Raw genomic sequence first — 18,764 nt, 5'->3', positions numbered from 1 at the left:
ACTTGAGCTCATAAGCATCATTAATACTTCTGTGCCTTTTCTGATTTCCCGCATTTGATGTCTGAGCCCCAGTACATCAGGTTTGTCATGATGTTCATAGCTTCCAGCAACCAGCAACCACATTCTGTGTGCGTGATGCCATGCTAGGCATGGGACAAACAAAAATGAAACACCGTCTACTTTGTATGGTGTAGGCCAGGGGTCCTCAAACTTTTTAAACAGGGGGCCAGTTCACTGTCCCTCAGACCGTTGGAGCGCCGGACTATAGTTTAAAAAAAACTATGAACAAATTCCTTTGCACACTGCACATATCTTATTTTGAAGTGAAAAAACAAAACGGGAACAAATACAATATTTGTATTTGCATGTGGCCCGCGGGCCGTAGTTTGAGGGCCCCTGGTATAGGCTAATGAGATGTAGCAAATGAGTAAATAAATAAACACTCTCCCTTTTAACGAAGTCTTCTGATCAGCTATGGAACATGTTCAGGTCTCTTCAGTCTTTTCTAAAAATTGTCATTGAATTTATTGGGGTGTCATTGGTTAATAAAATTCTGTAGGTTTCAAGTGTACAGTTCTATAATACATCATCTGTGTATTGTATTGTGTGTTCATCAACCCAAGTCATGTCTCTTCCATCACCATTTATCCCCCCTTTACCCTCTTCTACCTCCCCCCACCTCCACCCCTTTCTCTCTGGTAATCACCACACTGTTGTCTGAAATAGAAATCCCAGCCCTTATTCCTACCTGCTCTGTGACTTTGGATAAATTACTTGGCCTCTCTGTGCCTCTATGAGGGCTTTTGGGGGGGAAGGAGAAGATGGTTTCTTTTGCTTAATCCCTTCACCTAGACCACCTTCTTACACCACACACAAGAATAAACTCAAAATCGATTAAAGACTCGAAATATAAGACTCGAAACCATAGAAATCCTAGAAAAAAAACATAGGCAGTAAAATCTCAGACATTTCTTGTAGCAATATTTTTTCTGATATGTCTCCTTCGGCAAGGGAAAACAAAGAAATAAATAAACAAATGGGACTACAGGTAAGAAAATGGCCAGGAGTGATTTACTGATGAGTGATAAAAAGCCAGCCTTGTGGATGGGTCTGTTGTACATTGTCAACTATACCACACCCCGGGTCACCTTGAACATTTATCCTGTTAGTTGTTTTAATTTTTATCACTTAATCATGACTGGATTATACTGGGGAGACAGTATGTACAGTGGTTAGAAATATGGGCTCCAGGACCACACAACTGTGATTCAAATCCCAGCCCCAATTCCTACCTGCTCTGTGACTTTGGATAAATTACTTGGCCTCTCTGTGCCTCATTTTTCATAACTGGGAAAATTAGGGTAATAATTATACCACCCCATGGAGGTATTGGGAGGACTAATGAGATAATTCAGGTAAAGTGCTTAAACCTCACATTTCTCTGAGGCACATTGACGGAGGATGTCCCCAATCCTGTAAATAGACAAGGCACTATCCCTCCTTTATTGAGGAGGAAGCTGGCCTGTTGCCCAGAGCAGCAGGAAGGTAGCTGAGATAGCGCAGTGGCACCCATTCCAGAAAGGACGTCCCCAACTGAGCAGCTCCAAGGAGTGTCAGGCGGAGGGACAAGGACAGGACTCCTGGCAGTGTCTGCAGTTGGCTTTCAGCAGTGTTTGTTTTGTTTTTAAACATTTTAGCAAATATTTTCACAGAACTGTCACTCCTTTCCCCTCAGGAGCCAGAAATAATCCCCTGATAGGTCATCATCCAGAGGCTGCTGGGCAGCCAGGGCTTCCAAGTCAGCGACAGGCACGCTCCGTCCCCACAGCTTATCCGCCTGCTGCGTGGGTTGTCCTGGACTCAGCTCTGCTGTCTCTAACGCGGCCAGCACCCCTTGTTTCTGCATTGTTCTGAGAATTGAAGAAGGCATAGACACAGGGCCGGGCCTGGGCTTGGCAGGAAACGGCCCAGGCGCAGAGAGGCCTCCTCTCCCTCTCAGATGTGACGGTTCTGTGATGGGCCCCGGTTCTGGGAGTGGGCCCCGAGCCTGGAGGTGAAGGGCGGGTGCTGGATGAGGTGTGCGTGGCCTCAGTAGTGAGAACTTGTTACTTTGGAAACAGGAGTTGTCTTGTCTGTAGCTGAGTGGAAGTGCAGCTCTTTTGCTCCCCCACCAGAACGCACAGTTCCGAGTTGGTCTTGCCCTTCAGTCTGCCAGCCCGGTGCTCTCCCTCCTCCCCGCCCTCCATGCAGTCCTGCGGTGGAGACACGAAGGTTCGGGAAGCCTTTGAGGGTCCCACATGCACGATGCTTCAAGTCACTCACTCCCGGGATTGCTGACATGTGGTGTCTTTTCCCCCACACTGGGAGCGCCATGCATATTCTTAAAGAAAACGGAAAAATACCAGGAAGTTTGCCGTCTGTCTCCTTGGTGACGGGACTGATTGGGCCACCTGGTGAGCCAGATAAGGAATGTCTCACCCTCACTGGTGCGCATGTGTGCGCAGTCAAGAGCATGACTAGCTAGGTGGAGGGTCCTGCTGGGGTCTGGAATGTTCTGAAGAAGAGAAAGAAAGATATTCATAATTCCATCACTCATGCTTTAAGACTTAGTATTTTTCCTTCTAAACTTTTTTTGAAGTTCGTGTGTGTCTGTGGCCATGTACAGTTTCGTGTCTTGCTCCCTCGTCCCCTCCCCCATACTATTATATCCTAAGAAGCACTGAAGTTCAGTTATTTTACTCCATCGTCGACCAGGCCATTTTGACGCTTTCCATCGCATCCCCGGTGAGCCTCCTTTCCAAGCCCTTCACTTTAAAGCAACAACGGGTTGAAACGTAAAGCTTTCCAAGTCCTCCTGGGGAAAGCAGTTTCTGGAATGAGGTCACTGTTGTTTTGATTATTGAGGAAGGACTTGAAAGGAGCCAGCTCCGGGCAGGACTTCATAACACACCCAGGCAGCGGCTCCTTGAGCATCCATGCAGCTCCCAGCTCTCCGTTCCTTCGTTGTCTCTCAAACTCGACAGAGGTGGCCGTGAGCGGGTGTGGGAGGGTCTCCATTTCTCGGTTCCTTTGCATCCGTGGCCAAGGGCTTGGAGCCCCACTCTGGGGTTGTGCATGTTGGTTTTGAGCTCTTGGGCTGCTGCTCCATGTGGGTTTTTTGTGGGAGAATTCTGTTTCCCAATAACCACTCTGGTCTTAAAGATGCTGACTCAGAGACTCCCGGGCAGCTGACATCAGCGTTCTCTCAGTCTTCCTCAGCCCTGGGCCCTGCAGCCCGTCCGGCAAGGGGACTGTGGTTGTGGTTTGTCTTCAGATGGGGATGGAGGTAGAGCCAGGGCCAGAACTGCTGGGACAGCTCCTTCCACTTCTCTCTGGTCTTTCCGTCTATGAGAGGCTTAGAGTCCGTCCCCCCAGCTCCCTGACCCAGAGCCAGGACCGAGGGGGAAATGCAAGCAGTTACAGGTTTGTAGGAGGTTACACACCATAAAAGTTAGCGGTGAGGCAGATCAAACTAAGGTCTGGAAGCAATGGGACAGCCATGCTGTTGCTCTGTGACACACTGTCCCGGGAACGCGTGGGCAGTCAGGGCTGGTGTGTCTCCCTGTGGTTTCTGGAGGCAGCAGAACTCGGAGAAGGGAAGGGTTCTGCCCACAGACGGTTCCTGTATGTGCAGAGCGAGCTCCAGGGGCCATCGGGAGGGCTTCTGTCCTCTTGAGCCTCGTAAAGTGTTGCTGGTAGAACATGGGAAGCTGTTTTTACTGCAATAAAATATTATTGCTCACACTTTGTTGCTCTTTGCTGGTTTCTGCACCCAAACAGTGCATTTCCTGGGATTCGAGTTACTCCTTTATGGTAAACTGTTGAGCCTCTGTACTTAAAATGACCGCACTGGGGTATAATGAATTACTTGCTGATGGTCAGCCTGCTTCTTGGGGTTCACATATTGAGAGAATTTAAAACAAGTCGGATATAGGATTCCTAACAGCACCCTTTTGGTCATGTGACTGTGAGATCCCCGAAGTAATCTAAGTAAATTCTCATATATTTTACTGCATCTAACAGGCTATTTGGGCAGTTTATCCAGTATAGAGATATATTATATAGATAATATCCTTTAATATGTGGCAGGTCAAGAGGCATCTGCATTTCTCTCCCAAACATTAAAAAAAAAAAAGGAGAACTACACAGCGACACTAGTGCTGTCAGTCCTAGCGGCAGAGCCAGCACCTAAGCATACGCTCCGGGCCAGGGCGATGGTTTCCAGAAGGCTCACAAGCTCTGCGAACCCTCCCCAGGTAAAAGTGCCTCTGGCAGCGTGGCCTGGTTCTGGACTTCTTGATTCTTGCCAATGAAACAGTTCCTGTGGCCACAGTTATCCAGATATGTTTATAAAAGAACGTCTCACCATATTTGTACTGTTTTCTTCAGAAAGGCAATTTTCGCAGCCCGGTGGCCATTGCTGAGGCTATGGGCACAGATCCACCTCTGTCACTCCATGGCAAAGTGCATGTTTTGTAAATGACTTGTCACAGGACCTTCTCTGGTGTGGCTCCCTGGCAGAGGACTCCCCAAGTAACTTTTTAAAAAAAATATATTTTATTGATTTTTTACAGAGAGGAAGGGAGAGGGATAGAGTTAGAAACATCGATGAGAGAGAAACATCAGCCAGCCTCCTGCACCACACTCCCCACTGGGAATGTGCCCGCAACCAAGGTACATGCCCTTGACCGGAATCGAACCTGGGACCTTTCAGTCCGCAGACCGACGCTCTATCCACTGAGCCAAACCGGTTAGGGCCCCAAGTACCTTTTGAATGAACCAAGATTGGACATAAGGAAAGGGGCTTCTTGGTGGGATGGCTCCCACTGTGTGCCCCAGGTGGGAGGCCTAGAAAGTTCTTCCCACAAATACTAATCTCTGCTAAGTGTGTTCATGGTTACCAGCTGCTATTTGTAAATATGAGGATGCAAAGGATATGTATTTTTTTTCTAGATAAAGTGCCCCTCTCCCTCAGAGGCTGTACTACGCATCAGGTGTCCTCGCCTGGTGGGGTGTAAATGCTACATCTCAGCAGAGGCCGCAAGGCTCACATTCATTTTGGAGGACTGAGGATACGGTGGCTCTGAGAGCAGAACATGTGACAGAATTCTTCAATGACTATGATTATGAGGAATAATATACCCATTCAAGATATTGCCACCAAAGAGCATTTAACAGAGTGGTTGAGGACCAGGGCATGTTCACATCTGGACTTGAAGCCTGGCAGTGCCCTTCTGCCTGTGACCTTAGACTCTCCGTGGACCCTCTCTGACAGATGCCCCAGAGGGTCATCGTGAGCATCAAATAGAGCCCTACTGTGAAACCTCCGGCACACTGCCTCTTCCCCAGGGGTATCCCGTAAAGGCTATTACATGCCCACCCCCTTCCCGGAAGAACATTTTCTTACACATAGATGAGCATTAGAGAGACACATGGCATCAAAACATGTTGGTTTTGGAAGTTCTCAATGGGTATCTCATGTCAGGAATTCTCTAACTGTAACATCTGTATCCAGACATTGCTCAGGTTCAACTGAAAGTCAAAAAGGACCCGAAATGTAGGCCCCCGTCACATAAGGACACAATGCATCTTTCAGACCAGTCACATAAACCAGCGAGCTGGGCTGCTTAGATCTGGAGTCAGCTAGCTGCCACAGCTTGTCGTTGGAGAAAGCTCTTTGGAAAAACCCGAGTTTAATAAGTATCTGATCTTAGACAGTGAGGCCACAGACATGGAAACAGTGATCTCGCACTGAGGGCCACTTGGTCTTCGGTAGGTTGCTGCTTTCTTCTCAGTCCACAAGAGCTCAGTGAGCAACCCTCATAGGCCAAGTGGTACTGGGTACCGTGGGTGCAGAGTTGGAGTTGCTTGTGGTCTTGAATTAATTTCTCATTTTTTGTGGCCCCTGGAATTTTCCACTTCTCAGAAGCTTCCTGGGGTTGAGGAATGAGGATCTGAATCCTTCAAGCTTCTCCCCTCACCATCCAGATTTATATGAGACAGAAAGTGTTGGGAAGCCACTTTGAGAACCTGCCCTGCTCCGTGCTCCGAACTTAGCTCTGGGGATGGAGTTTTCTTACTGCTCTTGCTCATTGCTCAGATCTTGTTTTTAGAAACATCTTATGCAACAAGTCGCCAGTGATTGTGAAAATGGGGTAATCTAAGCATGGGATCTCACCTCACTGCCCTTCTCTCTCTACTTGGAAAGGGAAGTATGGGTGCAGGAGGAGTCTATGCATGCCTTTGAACTTCAGGCCTGGTCCTCAAGGTCATGAAGTTTGGCTTGTGAAGGAAATAATGAAATTCCACCTGTGCCCCTACTGGGGCTGGGGAACCTGCAACTGAGGTACGTGCCCTTGACCAGGAATCGAACTTGCAACCCTTTGGTCTGTGGGCTGATGCTCTAACCACTGAGAAAACCAGGCCAGGGGTAGCTTTTTGATATTATAGAAGAACATGTTAGAAAAATTTTCATTTTTAGTTAAATTGAAAACATGGGAGACCTCTGTGACTGAAAGAGTTGTTTCTAAGGTCCTTTTGGTTCCATTTCTTGGGTGTTGAGCCGCCACTTTGAATTTGGTCTTGATTTTGGAAACTGTGACATCATGGATTGCAGGCCTCTGCTGCTCAGTGCCTCTGGCCGGGTGGGGCGGGATTGGCTGGAGCCCTGTTTTCCTGTGGGGTTAGTGTCTGTGACTCTCAGAAAGAACTCTGACCTAAGAACTCCACCTAGATCCAGCTGCTCCTGGGTGTCTGGAAGTTGCTCTGAGCTAGTCTGACCTGCTGGGAGTTTTGATTCTTCTCTCCAAGGCACCTTTCTGAGCCCTACCTGTTGCCCTTTGACCCACAGGAGGGGGCCTCCTATCACCCTAGCCCAGGGGTGGGCAAACTTAAACTGGACCGGAGGGCCGGAACAAAAGCATGGATGGAGTGTTTGTGTGAACTAATATAAATTCAAAGTAAACATCATTACATAAAAGGGTACGGTCTTTTTTTTTTTTTTAGTTTTATTCATTTCAAACGGGCAGATTCAGCCCGCGGGCCGTAGTTTGCCCACGGCTGCCCTAGCCCATAACCACTACCCCCAAAAGTCTTGATCAAATGACTCCACTGTCCCCAAGCTAAAGAATATACTTCCCAGGTTGCTATGCTGTTCGACATCACTGTGTTGCTCTTCAGCAATAGGCGAATGTAATAATACAAGGAGAATATATTTTAATACCCCTTTTCTTTTCTGGGAAACAAACTTAGGCTAATTTGATAGTATTTCGCATTCATCATGAGAAAGCACTAATAGTGGGATGATGTTCATCTCATGCCTTTTGTAACGCCAGCAATCACACACAGTGGGTCAACTGTGTAGTACCTGCTTTGACTGTTCACATTTGGGGAAACTGAGGCCCAGAATCTAGACTAAAGCTCCTTGAGATTCTTGATTATAGATTCAGACAAGGAGAGCCTTGTAAGTAATAGTGACCTAACTTCCACCTAATTTTATTTATTTTGATTAGCTGAGACCCTTCCCAAATATCTGGATTACGAGTTCAGCCGTCCCTGCTACCAGCCAAGCATTTAGCCCACATTTTCCAAGTCTCATCTAATAAGTGCTCCTTATTTTGGTCAACATTTTAGGAAACATTTAGTTTCTGTTTTCCTAAGTGGGTGTCTCTGGGTTACATAAGAATATATCAGACACAGTGGACCAGGCTGAAGGACATACACGGACCATGGACCATAGGTCCCAGACCTATGATTATTATTTAATGAAAGGTACCGAGTGTTGCTCTTAGTGTTCAGCGGGTGCCTGGCTTTGTTATTGATTATGCTGACCCCACTTTCCTTAAATGAACCTTCGTTGGCCTGTTTTAATTTATAAAACACTCTCGACAGGATGATCTCATTGAGTTGTCCTTACTCTTCCAGGAGATGGATGTGGCTGTTACTGACCTGACCACGTGGGAGGTGGTGGCTGAGGGGATTGGCAGGCTGGCAGCACTCCTCAGTGAAGTTGGCCCAAAGCCTTGACCCAAGAAAAGCCCAACTCCCTTAACCCTCGGGGGCTGGGGGCTGGGAGCTGGGGACTGTCTTCTGGGCGGCTGCTTCCTGCCATCTCATGGCTTGGCCGGACTCCTCAGCCAGGCGTCAGCATGGCCCACTCATGTGACATTCCAAACCAGCCCCATCCTGGAGATCCTGCACCAGGCTCTGAGCAGCGGCCAGCTGAGGGTGGAATATGGCAACTGCTCACCAACCACAACAGTGTGATGGTGTTCCAGGTTGAAAATAGAAACCCTCACATGAATTCATGACTCCTCAGGTGTGACTGGCATTTCCCCAGAAGTGCCTGCCAGGCAGATGGGGCAGGTTTAGCCAAACCCAGTGTCAGTCTGCAGTAGCTCTGGTTCTTTTGGCCGCAGGCCTTCTGTTTCCCTTTCTGAGTCAGCATTCTCAGGGTCCTCTGAGGACGATGGTTCGTCCCACTCAGTTGTTTACAGACTTCTTTGAACCCAGAAAGGTGAGGTCATTACAGAACATGGGATTTTTCCATCTTCCCTTCATTACCTTAATCTCCCTGTGATCTGTAGAGTTGGGCTAGAGACCAAGTCCTTCCCTTGCTGTTCTCGTGTGAACTGTGGTGGTAATCAGAGGGACTTGGAGGCCAGCAGGCGCATTGAGAAATCAGGTGTAAGACCAGAAGGGCAAAGCTAACCTTTGGGAGGACTCGAGCCTTTGACAGAGGAGTCCACTTTCTAGCCAGTGCCGTCATCTCAGAAAGGAATGTTGAGGTTTGGGAAAGCTTGGCTTAAAGCCTTATTTGTTTAGTAGTGGTCCTATTCGGCTGCAGATACATGTGGCCCAGCAGGTGAAGGCAAAGGCTGAGGGGCTTGTCAAGGAATTGCCTGTTGTGAAGCGCTGTTAGTTGACCTTGTCAGGGCTGGTTCGCTGACACTAAGCCAAGGCCCTGAGACTAAGGACGCATCATTGCTCGTATCTCTGAAGTCTTTCACCCCGAGCCCTGTGATATCTGAACAATATGCAAGAACTGTAGTGGGAGCAATGACTCTGACTGTGACCACATCCCCCTACAGCAGCAGTTCTCAACCTGTGGGTCGCGACCCCTTTGGGGGTCGAACGACCCTTTCACAGGGGTCGCCTAAATACATCCTGCATATCAGATATTTACATTATGATTCATAACAGTAGCAAAATTACAGTTATGAAATAGCAACGAAGATAATTTTATGGTTGGGGGGTCACCACAACATGAGGAACTGTATTAAAGGGTCGCGGCATTAGGAAGGTTGAGAACCACTGACCTAGAGGAAAGAGAAATCTTGATCCTCTTTTCCTCCTGGTCCCTGAAGTCTCTGGGTTTCTTGGACACGGGTTAAGAATTTGAAGTATCTCAAATGTCACACTTGAGCTCATAAGCATCATTAATACTTCTGTGCCTTTTCTGATTTCCCGCATTTGATGTCTGAGCCCCCGTACATCACGTTTGTCATGATGTTCATAGCTTCCAGCAACCAGCAACCACATTCTATGTGCCTGATGCCATGCTAGGGCATGGGACAAACAAAAATGAAATACCGTCTACTTTGTATGGTGTAGGCCAGGGGTCCTCAAACTTTTTAAACAGGGGGCCAGTTCACTGTCCCTCAGACCGTTGGAGCGCCGGACTACAGTTTAAAAAAAACTATGAACAAATTCCTTTGCACACTGCACATATCTTATTTTGAAGTGAAAAAACAAAACGGGAACAAATACAATATTTGTATTTGCATGTGGCCCGCGGGCCGTAGTTTGAGGGCCCCTGGTATAGGCTAATGAGATGTAGCAAATGAGTAAATAAATAAACACTCTCCCTTTTAACGAAGTCTTCTGATCAGCTATGGAACATGTTCAGGTCTCTTCAATCTTTTTAAAGAATTGTCATTGAATTTATTGGGGTGTCATTGGTTAATAAAATTCTGTAGGCTGCAAGTATACAGTTCTATAATACATCATCTGTGTGTTCATCAACCAAAGTCATGTCTCTTCCATCACCATTTATCCCCCCTTTACCCTCTTCTACCTCCCCCCACCTCCACCCCTTTCTCTCTGGTAATCACCACACTGTTGTCTGAAATAGAAATTCCAGCCCTTATTCCTACCTGCTCTGTGACTTTGGATAAATTACTTGGCCTCTCTGTGCCTCTATGAGGGCTTTTGGGGGGGAAGGAGAAGATGGTTTCTTTTGCTTAATCCCTTCACCTAGACCACCTTCTTACACCACACACAAGAATAAACTCAAAATGGATTAAAGACTCGAAATATAAGACTCGAAACCATAGAAATCCTAGAAAAAAAACATAGGCAGTAAAATCTCAGACATTTCTTGTAGCAATATTTTTTCTGATATGTCTCCTTCGGCAAGGGAAAACAAAGAAATAAATAAACAAATGGGACTACAGGTAAGAAAATGGCCAGGAGTGATTTACTGATGAGTGATAAAAAAGCCAGCCTTGTGGATGGGTCTGTTGTACATTGTCAACTATACCACACCCCGGGTCACCTTGAACATTTATCCTGTTAGTTGTTTTAATTTTTATCACTTAATCATGACTGGATTATACCGGGGAGACAGTATGTACAGTGGTTAGAAATATGGGCTCCAGGACCACACAACTGTGATTCAAATCCCAGCCCCAATTCCTACCTGCTCTGTGACTTTGGATAAATTACTTGGCCTCTCCGTGCCTCGTTTTTCCTAACTGGGAAAATTAGGGTAATAATTATACCACTCCATAGAGTTATTGGGAGGACTAATGAGATAATTCAGGTAAAGTGATTAAACCTCACATTTCTCTGAGGCACCTTGACGGAGGATGTCCCCTATCCTGTAAAATAGACAAGGCACTATCCCTCCTTTATTGGGGAGGAAGCTGGCCTGTTGCCCAGAGCAGCAGGGAGGTAGCTGAGATAGCGCAGTGGCACCCATTCCAGAAAGGACGTCCCCAACTGAGCAGCTCCAAGGAGTGTCAGGTGGAGGGACAAGGACAGGACTGAACTGTCAGAGGAGACTTTCTGCAGTGAGTTCAGGGCTGGTATGTAGCGTGAGGGGCGCTGCACTGTGCTGCCCGGTGGGAGGAGGTGGCCCTGGTTGGCAGGTTCTCTGGTAACTGGTCCTTGGCCAGCCCCCGTGGTATTTACAGGCCGAGGAAGCCCTGCGGTGAGGACACCGCTTGTCAAGAGCGACTTCTCTCTTGCCCCTGGAGGTTTATTTCGTTTCTGCTGAGGTTCCGGGAGCCACACTAAGATCCCGTATGAGGGGACTGGGGACATGTCCTGTGCATCTCAAGAAGCCCCGTTTTCCACTCTGTGGGACCAAAGCCAGTGCCTGGAAGGGAAAGATAAAGCAGGGGAAGGGCCTGACTGAGCAGGGACTCGCCTGTTATGCAACACGGGCCTGTTGTCAATGAGAACCGGGAAGAGCGCTTCCTAGGAGGGAGTTCCCCTTCCCGCTGAAGCCCCGGTCGGGTCAGTCGGAGAGGCCCTACCCTTTGCAAGCCTGTGGGTGTGTTTGGCCACAGGAGGTCAGCCCACTCTGATGTCTGGCTTTGGTTCTCCATGGAGATGTGTGTGGGCGCCAGGATGTCATTGACCGTGAGGCTGCTCTCAGCGGTGTGTCCACAGGCTCAGAGTGGGGCTCCAAACACCCTCCGATGCTGGAGAGGGCCCGGCTGTGGGGGCCGCTCCCAGCTGCCCTGGCTCGGGAGATTCTCTGGGCCCCTGGGTCCCGCAGACCCCTCGACTGGAAGCACATGCAGCTCTGAGTTGTTGGGGAGGTTGTTAGAGAGCTGGCTGCCCAGGAGCTGGGCCCAGGTCTCACCCAGAGTGTGCAGAGCGCAGACAGGTCTGACTCCCGGTGACAGGGAAATATCCCAAATGAGCCAAGGCTTTCCAGACACACCCCTTCTTTTCTTTTCTCTCAGGGCTTCCTGTTTACATGGCTGGCTTGGGACTGAGAGGTGGGGGAGACTGGGCTGACCCAGGGCTGTGAGTGAAGTAGAGGGAGCCCCCACAACCCCACCCCCGGGGCTGTGAGGAGAGCGGGATACATGAGGGAGGCAGAAACTGAGAGGAAGCAATGAAAGAGAGGAAGTGATTGCATACCCTGTGTCAGAGGGAGAGGGAGAGGGAGACAGGAACATGAGAAAGGAGAAAGGAATTCCTTCCTTCCGTCCTCAGGAACTGCTAGTCCTCCCCCTCCCCACCTCCCCACTCTGCCAGCCCGGAGGGGAGGGGCCAGGACGGAAGCTGCCCCCGAGGGAGCCACAGTGCATTCCAGAGCTGCATGGGAACTATTTTTGGACCAGCTATGGAGAGAGAGATGGACCTCACGGGTCACATAGCCCTGCCTCAGGCATCTAGCTGTCCCTTCCTGCTGAGGGGAGGTTGTCCCCTCCCTCACTGGCTGCACTGTGCATCCCCCCACCCCCCACCACTGCCCATCTCCCCTCCCCATCCTCTGGCACACCTCCCGGAGCTCCCAAGCAGGGCCTGGGGCACCCTGCTGTGTCAGCCTCCTCCCAAGCTCTGGGGCCCCAGGTGTTCTCCCCTCGGACTGGGTGTGGAGTAGGGAACCCATGGGAGCTTTGATCCCGAAAGGCTTTGATCCGAGCTCCCAGAAAGCGCTTCCCCTCCAGTCCTCCAAGATCCTCTTCAAGCCTCTCTCCCCTCGCTCCCATTATAACAACGATGATGGTGGTGATGATGGTGATGGTGATGATGGTGATGGTGGAGAGCGCTAACATTTATTGAGCACTTACTATATGCCAACACCAAGTGCTCTATACAGATTGAGTGGCTTCACTCACACAACAACCCTACCAGGGGGGCGCATTTTATTCATCCCATTTTAAAATGAAAAAACCAAGATCCAGGGGGTTGAGCATTCTCCCCTGCTGGTAAACAGCAGATCCAGCTGGCCAGCCCAGGCACTCTGCTCCCAGAAGTCCTGCGTTAACTGCTGCGCCTACTACCCCGTTTTCTAAGTGTGTCCTTGAATCTCGACGTTGTTCTTCGCCACCCTTCACATGACCTGCTCCTTTTCATTCCCAGCCTCTGCAGGAGCCCCACCCCCTCTTTTTCCTGGAACTGATGGTCCCCAGGAGCATTGCTGGGGGGTAGTTTGGGGGAACTGGCCTCCTCCCTCCCACCCCTGCTTTGTTTCTCAATGTTCTCTTCAGATCTTTGCTTCACCCCCTCGAAGGCCCCTCCTCCTTTGAGTTGTGCCCTCCCACTACATGGTCCTCCACCTTTCCCCATCCCTGACCCGTACATTCCATCTCACTCGCCCCTCTCCCCCAGGTCCCACTGTCCACTGCATTTCCCCGTGGCGAGCTGCCCACCACCTTGGTCTCCCAGCCCCTGGATTGCTCAGCCCCAATGGCAGTCCCGAAGTTCCAGCTACCACTTCCTGGGCGCCCTCATGTGCCCGATCCTGGGTGAGGGCCTTCACTTGCAATAGTGCCCATACTTCTAACAACATTCCCGCGAGGAAGGCATCATCCTCACTGACAGATGAGGGAACATCATCACTCAGGTTTAGCAATTTGCCAAGTGTGCATTGCAAATGGTGGGGGACAGGCTTGAACTTGGTTCCAGCCCAGCCCCGTGGCCTTCATGCAGCTGATCGCCATGACCTTGAACTCTACTGCTGGCACTGAGGACTGGAGCATCTCCCTCTGCCACAGCCTCCCCCCTCCACTCATCCCCCCTTTCTCCTACTGCATCTCTTTGCTGTGATCTCTGGAGTTTGCCACTCGATTTTCTCATTTCCCCCCAAACCGTCTCTCTTCTGAATCTTTTTCTTTAATCAGAAGTATGCTCAGATATAGCCCATCTTCAGTGTCCCCTGCCCTCCCTCCTCCTCCTCGCTTCCTTCCCCTGCACAAGCAGGTTACTGTGGAGTTGCCTGCTGTCTCCTCCTCACCCCTCCACCCATTGAATTCCGCCCTCACATCCCCAGTGAGGACGAGGCCAGCAGCTGCGGTCGGACTGGCCCTTTCTGACCTCTACAGAGCCTGGTGCTCGGCTTCCTCTCATGTCCCCTTTGGCTTCCACGCACTGGTCCCACTCCTTCCTGCCAGCAGCTCCTTCCCAGCCTGCGTCAAGAGTACCTCTTCCTCTGAGTAGCTGCCTTTCTATTTTATGAAAGGAGGCAAGGGGCTGCATCCTGGCCTCCAGCCCACACAAGCACTGTTGTGCTGAAGGAAAGCTGTTGAATTCTGTGAAGCTGAAATTCTGCATAAACAGACACATTTACAACTTCCTGTCCATTTAGCTATCAATCATCCTAACAAAGGTAGTACTAATAATAACTTGCACATGGAGCAATTCACAGCTCACTAAGTACTTTCACGTGCCTCTCAATATCCCTATCTATGTGCAATGAAAATATTTTTGTGTCTGCACAATACTAAAAAGGCGCCGTTACATTCGGCTCACGGCCACGGCGTTGGGGGCAGCATGCTAAATGAGCTTTGTTGTCATGTACGGGCATTGCTTAGGCCCTCTGTGATCATGTGCCCCATCCCCCATTCAGTGATTGACAGGGAATTGGTCTCTGGGACAGGGCCAAATGACCCTCGTCATTGTAATGTCATGTGTTCCTGCGGTGTTAGGAGAGGCCAAGGGCTCACCAGAAGATGTGGGGAATCTCTGCGCATGCCGGTTGAGGGAAAGGCCGGGTGAGGCCCAACTGCACGACCTGAGACGGTTGCATTAGGACAAAAGGTGACCAGACCTACCTAGTTTTTGATACCCTATATGGGTCAAGCTTTCTAAAGGAGACTCTCGAGCTTTAAGCCAAGATGGCCAGGGCTTGCCTCTTGTGTGTTTTTCCCAGGAGTTGGTAGAACCTGCTTGGAGTACAATGTTGAGGGGGATTCTGAGGCCCAGCCCAGGCTCCCTGGAAAAGCACCCCTTAATTCGACAGGACTGCCTGCCGTAGGCGTGAAGGAGGACACGCTAAACCCGAGCTATCCAGGGCGTCACTGAGGACGAGCATTCAGGTGGCTTCAGCCATTTCACCAGGCATGGCGCCGGGGTTTCTTTCCTAGTTTTGGCTTGCCGGGACTGTGCTTTGGAAACGGAAAATATTGGAATCCCAAGTCCACACGGCTGAGGACTTTCTGATGTTCCTCAGTGACTCCCACTTGCTTGCGCACCCCACTGGCGTGGGCTGTGGCTGCGTGCTGTGTCCACTCTCCAGGTTCTCTGCGCACGGCTCTTTCTTACCGCGTCTGGGCTGTGCTCAGGTGTCGTGGGGGCTCTCAGGAAGAGCTCACGTCTCTGTGGTGAGTCCTGTCCCTCTCCCCTGCCACTCTGCGCATCGTCAGCTCCCACTCTGTCCCGCCCGTGACTCCCGACTCTACTTCAACCCGTAATGGAAAATGACTCCCGACTCTGCTGGGGCACGCTCACCTGCCCTGGCTGTGGACTGGGTTTGGGGGCTCTCGGCCTGCACGGTACCTGCTGTACCCAAAGCAGCTGGTTTACCTGCCGCTCAGCGTCTGGTGGGCAGTACAGAGCAGTGGGCACCTCTGCCTGGTTTGCCACCAGTTTCAGCTGGAGGCCCAGTCCCCACGGGGAGCAGCTGCTCCCATCAGCACACACACGCTTCAACCAAAACCCACTCTTCCAGAGATAATGTACTACTTCCTCTCCTGAACTCCCACACTTCGGAATACTGTGTCAGGTCATGGCTGGGTAATTGTAAATGGCTGCCAGAACAGTTCGAGCAGGAAGAAAAACAGCACTCACTGCCTCAAGCAGAGCAGCCCCTCTGGCCTGGGCCGTCTTGGCTGCTCGTAGGTTCTGCACCCACCTGCCTTTCACTTTGTGCGCTTTTGCTCTGTGGGATGGTGTGATGCACCGGGCATTGGAGGGTGCCCGAGCTATATTACAGACCTACCCCTGGCGTGCACTGGCACCTGTAGCTCACTTTGAAATGCATTTTCTAAAATATGGGTTGATGGCTGATGGATCGAGGGCCCGACAGAGGTGGCTACAGGAGCAGGTAGCGTACTGACGGTGAGTAGCTGGATGCTCACTGTACAGTTCTTTCACTTGGCTGCTGGTTTGGAAATTTTCGTAATAGAATGTTGGGGGGCGGGATGACCCCCGACAGTGAGCCATGTTAATTTAAAACAGGCTCTTGACCAGTGTGGTCCCTGAGGCCAGAGAGTGAGGGAATTTTGCGATTGCAGCTTGGAGCTGTTTCATTTGGGAAGACTTCCTGTGGGGAGTGGTGTCCTGCCAGCCATGGTTTACACCAGTGCTGTTCATAGACTGGCGGAGAGGAGGGACCGCAGTCCCCTCCCAGGATGAGCTGTGCACCCACTCTCCCCCTTCCCCACAGCCCCAGCAGGGTGCTGCTCTCACCTGTGGCTCACCCTGCACACACCGCACACCAGCACCCACCGCACACCGGCTTCTCGGCAGTTAACCTGCACTGCACAGCCTCCCCCGGCCCTGCCTGGCTTCCCCACCCATGTGGGAGGCTGCCCTGTGCCTCTGCATTGCCGTGCGGTGGGAGGGTGCTCTGGCCCCACACAGTCTCTCTGTGGCTCTGAGCCCCGGCTGAGCTAGTGGAGAGGCTGTTGGCCTGGGAGGGTTGGAGGCCTGGCTGCTCCAGATGGCCTCCCACCACCTGCAGCGCCTGGCACTGCAGAGCTGACAGAGAGGCAGGGGCAGGAACGAGGTGGTGGTGCAGAGCCTCCCTGAGGTGCGGTCCTGACCTGGATTGTGGGTCGCGCTCCCTGGTGGTCTCACAGAAGGTGCTGTGAGACTGACCCGGGTGTGGGAGGGAAATGCAGGCCCCCCCACCCCCATCTGATGCCCATCCCGCCTCTCCAGTCTCCTGCCCGTGTGTAAGGGAGTGCTCAGCAAATACACTCTTCATCCTATAATACTGCCTTAGCAGAATGGCATCAGGAAGTATATATGCTGCAACAATCGTGTTAGGAAGAGTTTTAAAATACAGGTCCCATTTATAGCGCTGCTTTCGGCGTCTGCTGGTGTAGAGAACTGAGAATCCACTCACTGTCAGTCTTCGGGCGGCTGGCAGGTGGCACTCTCCATGCTTTTCACCGCCCATCACGTGTGCACACCCCCTGCTTATACATGCCCGGTGCTCACACTCGTACACATGCCCGGTGCACACACTTACTCTGTCATACATACACTCACACACATGCCTATGTACATGCTTACCCTCACACACATGCCGGGTGCACACACACTAACACATTCGATCCTTTGAGCTGGGCATTTCCCTGCCCGTGCCACGCGCAGAACCTGAGGGATGCCCGCCCCCCTCCTGCAGGCTCGGGAAGGGGTCCCTCCTGCAGAGGGGAGCAGGGTGCCCTCCGCTGGCTCTCATCCTGGTTCGGGCCTGCTCCGTCCCCTTTCTCCTGAGAGGCAGTAGGTCCTGGAGTCAGACCTTGGGCCTGGGGCCAGACTCCCTGGTTGGCGTCCTGGCTTGCGGGCCGCCAGCTGTGTGACCTGCACCGAGCCGCTCCCTTTCTGTGTCTCGGTTTCATCACTTGGGAAGTGAGGAGTGTGGTGATCCCTCGCCCGGGGGGAAGGGGGTGTAAGATTCAATGGAGTTTATGGTGTGAAGCCCGATGCGTGTGTAGTGAGCACTGTTCAGTGTCAGCCACCGCTGCCCTCGGACTGCCCCTCAGTCGCCCACTCTGGGCTGCGGGTGCACAGCCAGAGCAAGAACTCAGCGTCTCACCCAGACCGGGGATGGCAACTGTGTTAGATTCCTACTGAGCGGTACCAAATCCCCACACATCTAGTGACTTAGAACAACACAAACTTATCCTCTCGGTTCTGGAGGGCAGAGTCCGCAGTCATTGTCACTGCGCTGAAGTCAGGGTGTCAGCACTCCCCCCAGAGGCTCTGGAGGAGGGTCTCGGGAGCCTCTGTTTTCCCGCCCTTTGCATCCTCCTACGCTGCATTCCTTGCATTCCTAGGCCACTGCCTCCTCCTCCTCCTTCACAGGCAGCAGTACACGTCCTGGCTCTGTTGGCTGGTCCCCCTTAGCCTTCCCCTGACATGGACCCTCGTGGTGGCACTTAGGGCCCACTGGTACCCCAGGAGAACCCCATCTCAAAATCCATCACTCGGTTGTTCTGCGGTCTCTGTATATGAGGTCCTGTTCTCGGGATGTGGGCATATTTGGGGACCGAGTCACACAACAGCTGAGTCCGGAAGCTCTCTGGGTTCTGTCCAATGGCATGACGTGGCCAAGTTCTGGACCAACTTGGAGCACAGGCCCAGCCCCAGCCACCACACAGCTGCCCTGCCCTCTCTGCCCACCCAGACAGACTCAGAAGGCACAGAGTCGCGTTCTGTTGGACCCCCAGAGCCTGCCTGGCTTGTGGTGGCGCTGGGTGGTTGGTGCAGGCAGGTGATGATGTGCTATGTGTGCCCTTTTAGGACACGGCGAATGTCACTGCGGAGAATGCAAGTGCCACGCAGGTTACATCGGGGACAACTGTAACTGCTCAACAGACATCAGCACGTGCCGGGGCAAGAAGGGCCAGATCTGCAGCGACCGCGGGCACTGCGTCTGTGGGCAGTGCCAGTGCACAGAGCCCGGAGCCTTTGGGGAGACATGTGAGAAGTGCCCGACCTGCCCAGATGCTTGCAGCACCAAGAGGTAATAG

The 18,764-nt window shown here is 51.4% G+C and overlaps 1 protein-coding gene across 1 annotated transcript in view; it reads left to right on the top strand.

The window, feature by feature from the left end:
• Positions 1-18,764, top strand: part of ITGB5 (integrin, beta 5) — a 122,308-nt gene that overhangs the window by 92,599 nt on the left and 10,945 nt on the right. Inside the window, exon 12 of the mRNA XM_005873124.2 lies at positions 18,535-18,757. Within this exon, the coding sequence (XP_005873186.2) occupies positions 18,535-18,757 (223 nt within the window). The remainder of the gene's footprint in view (positions 1-18,534; positions 18,758-18,764) is intronic.

Source organism: Myotis brandtii, unplaced genomic scaffold, assembly GCF_000412655.1.
Source record: "Myotis brandtii unplaced genomic scaffold, ASM41265v1 scaffold4, whole genome shotgun sequence".
Lineage (NCBI taxonomy): Eukaryota > Metazoa > Chordata > Mammalia > Chiroptera > Vespertilionidae > Myotis > Myotis brandtii.
The sequence above is the reverse complement of the archived record's forward strand: the minus strand, read 5'-3'. Positions and strand labels throughout refer to the sequence as shown.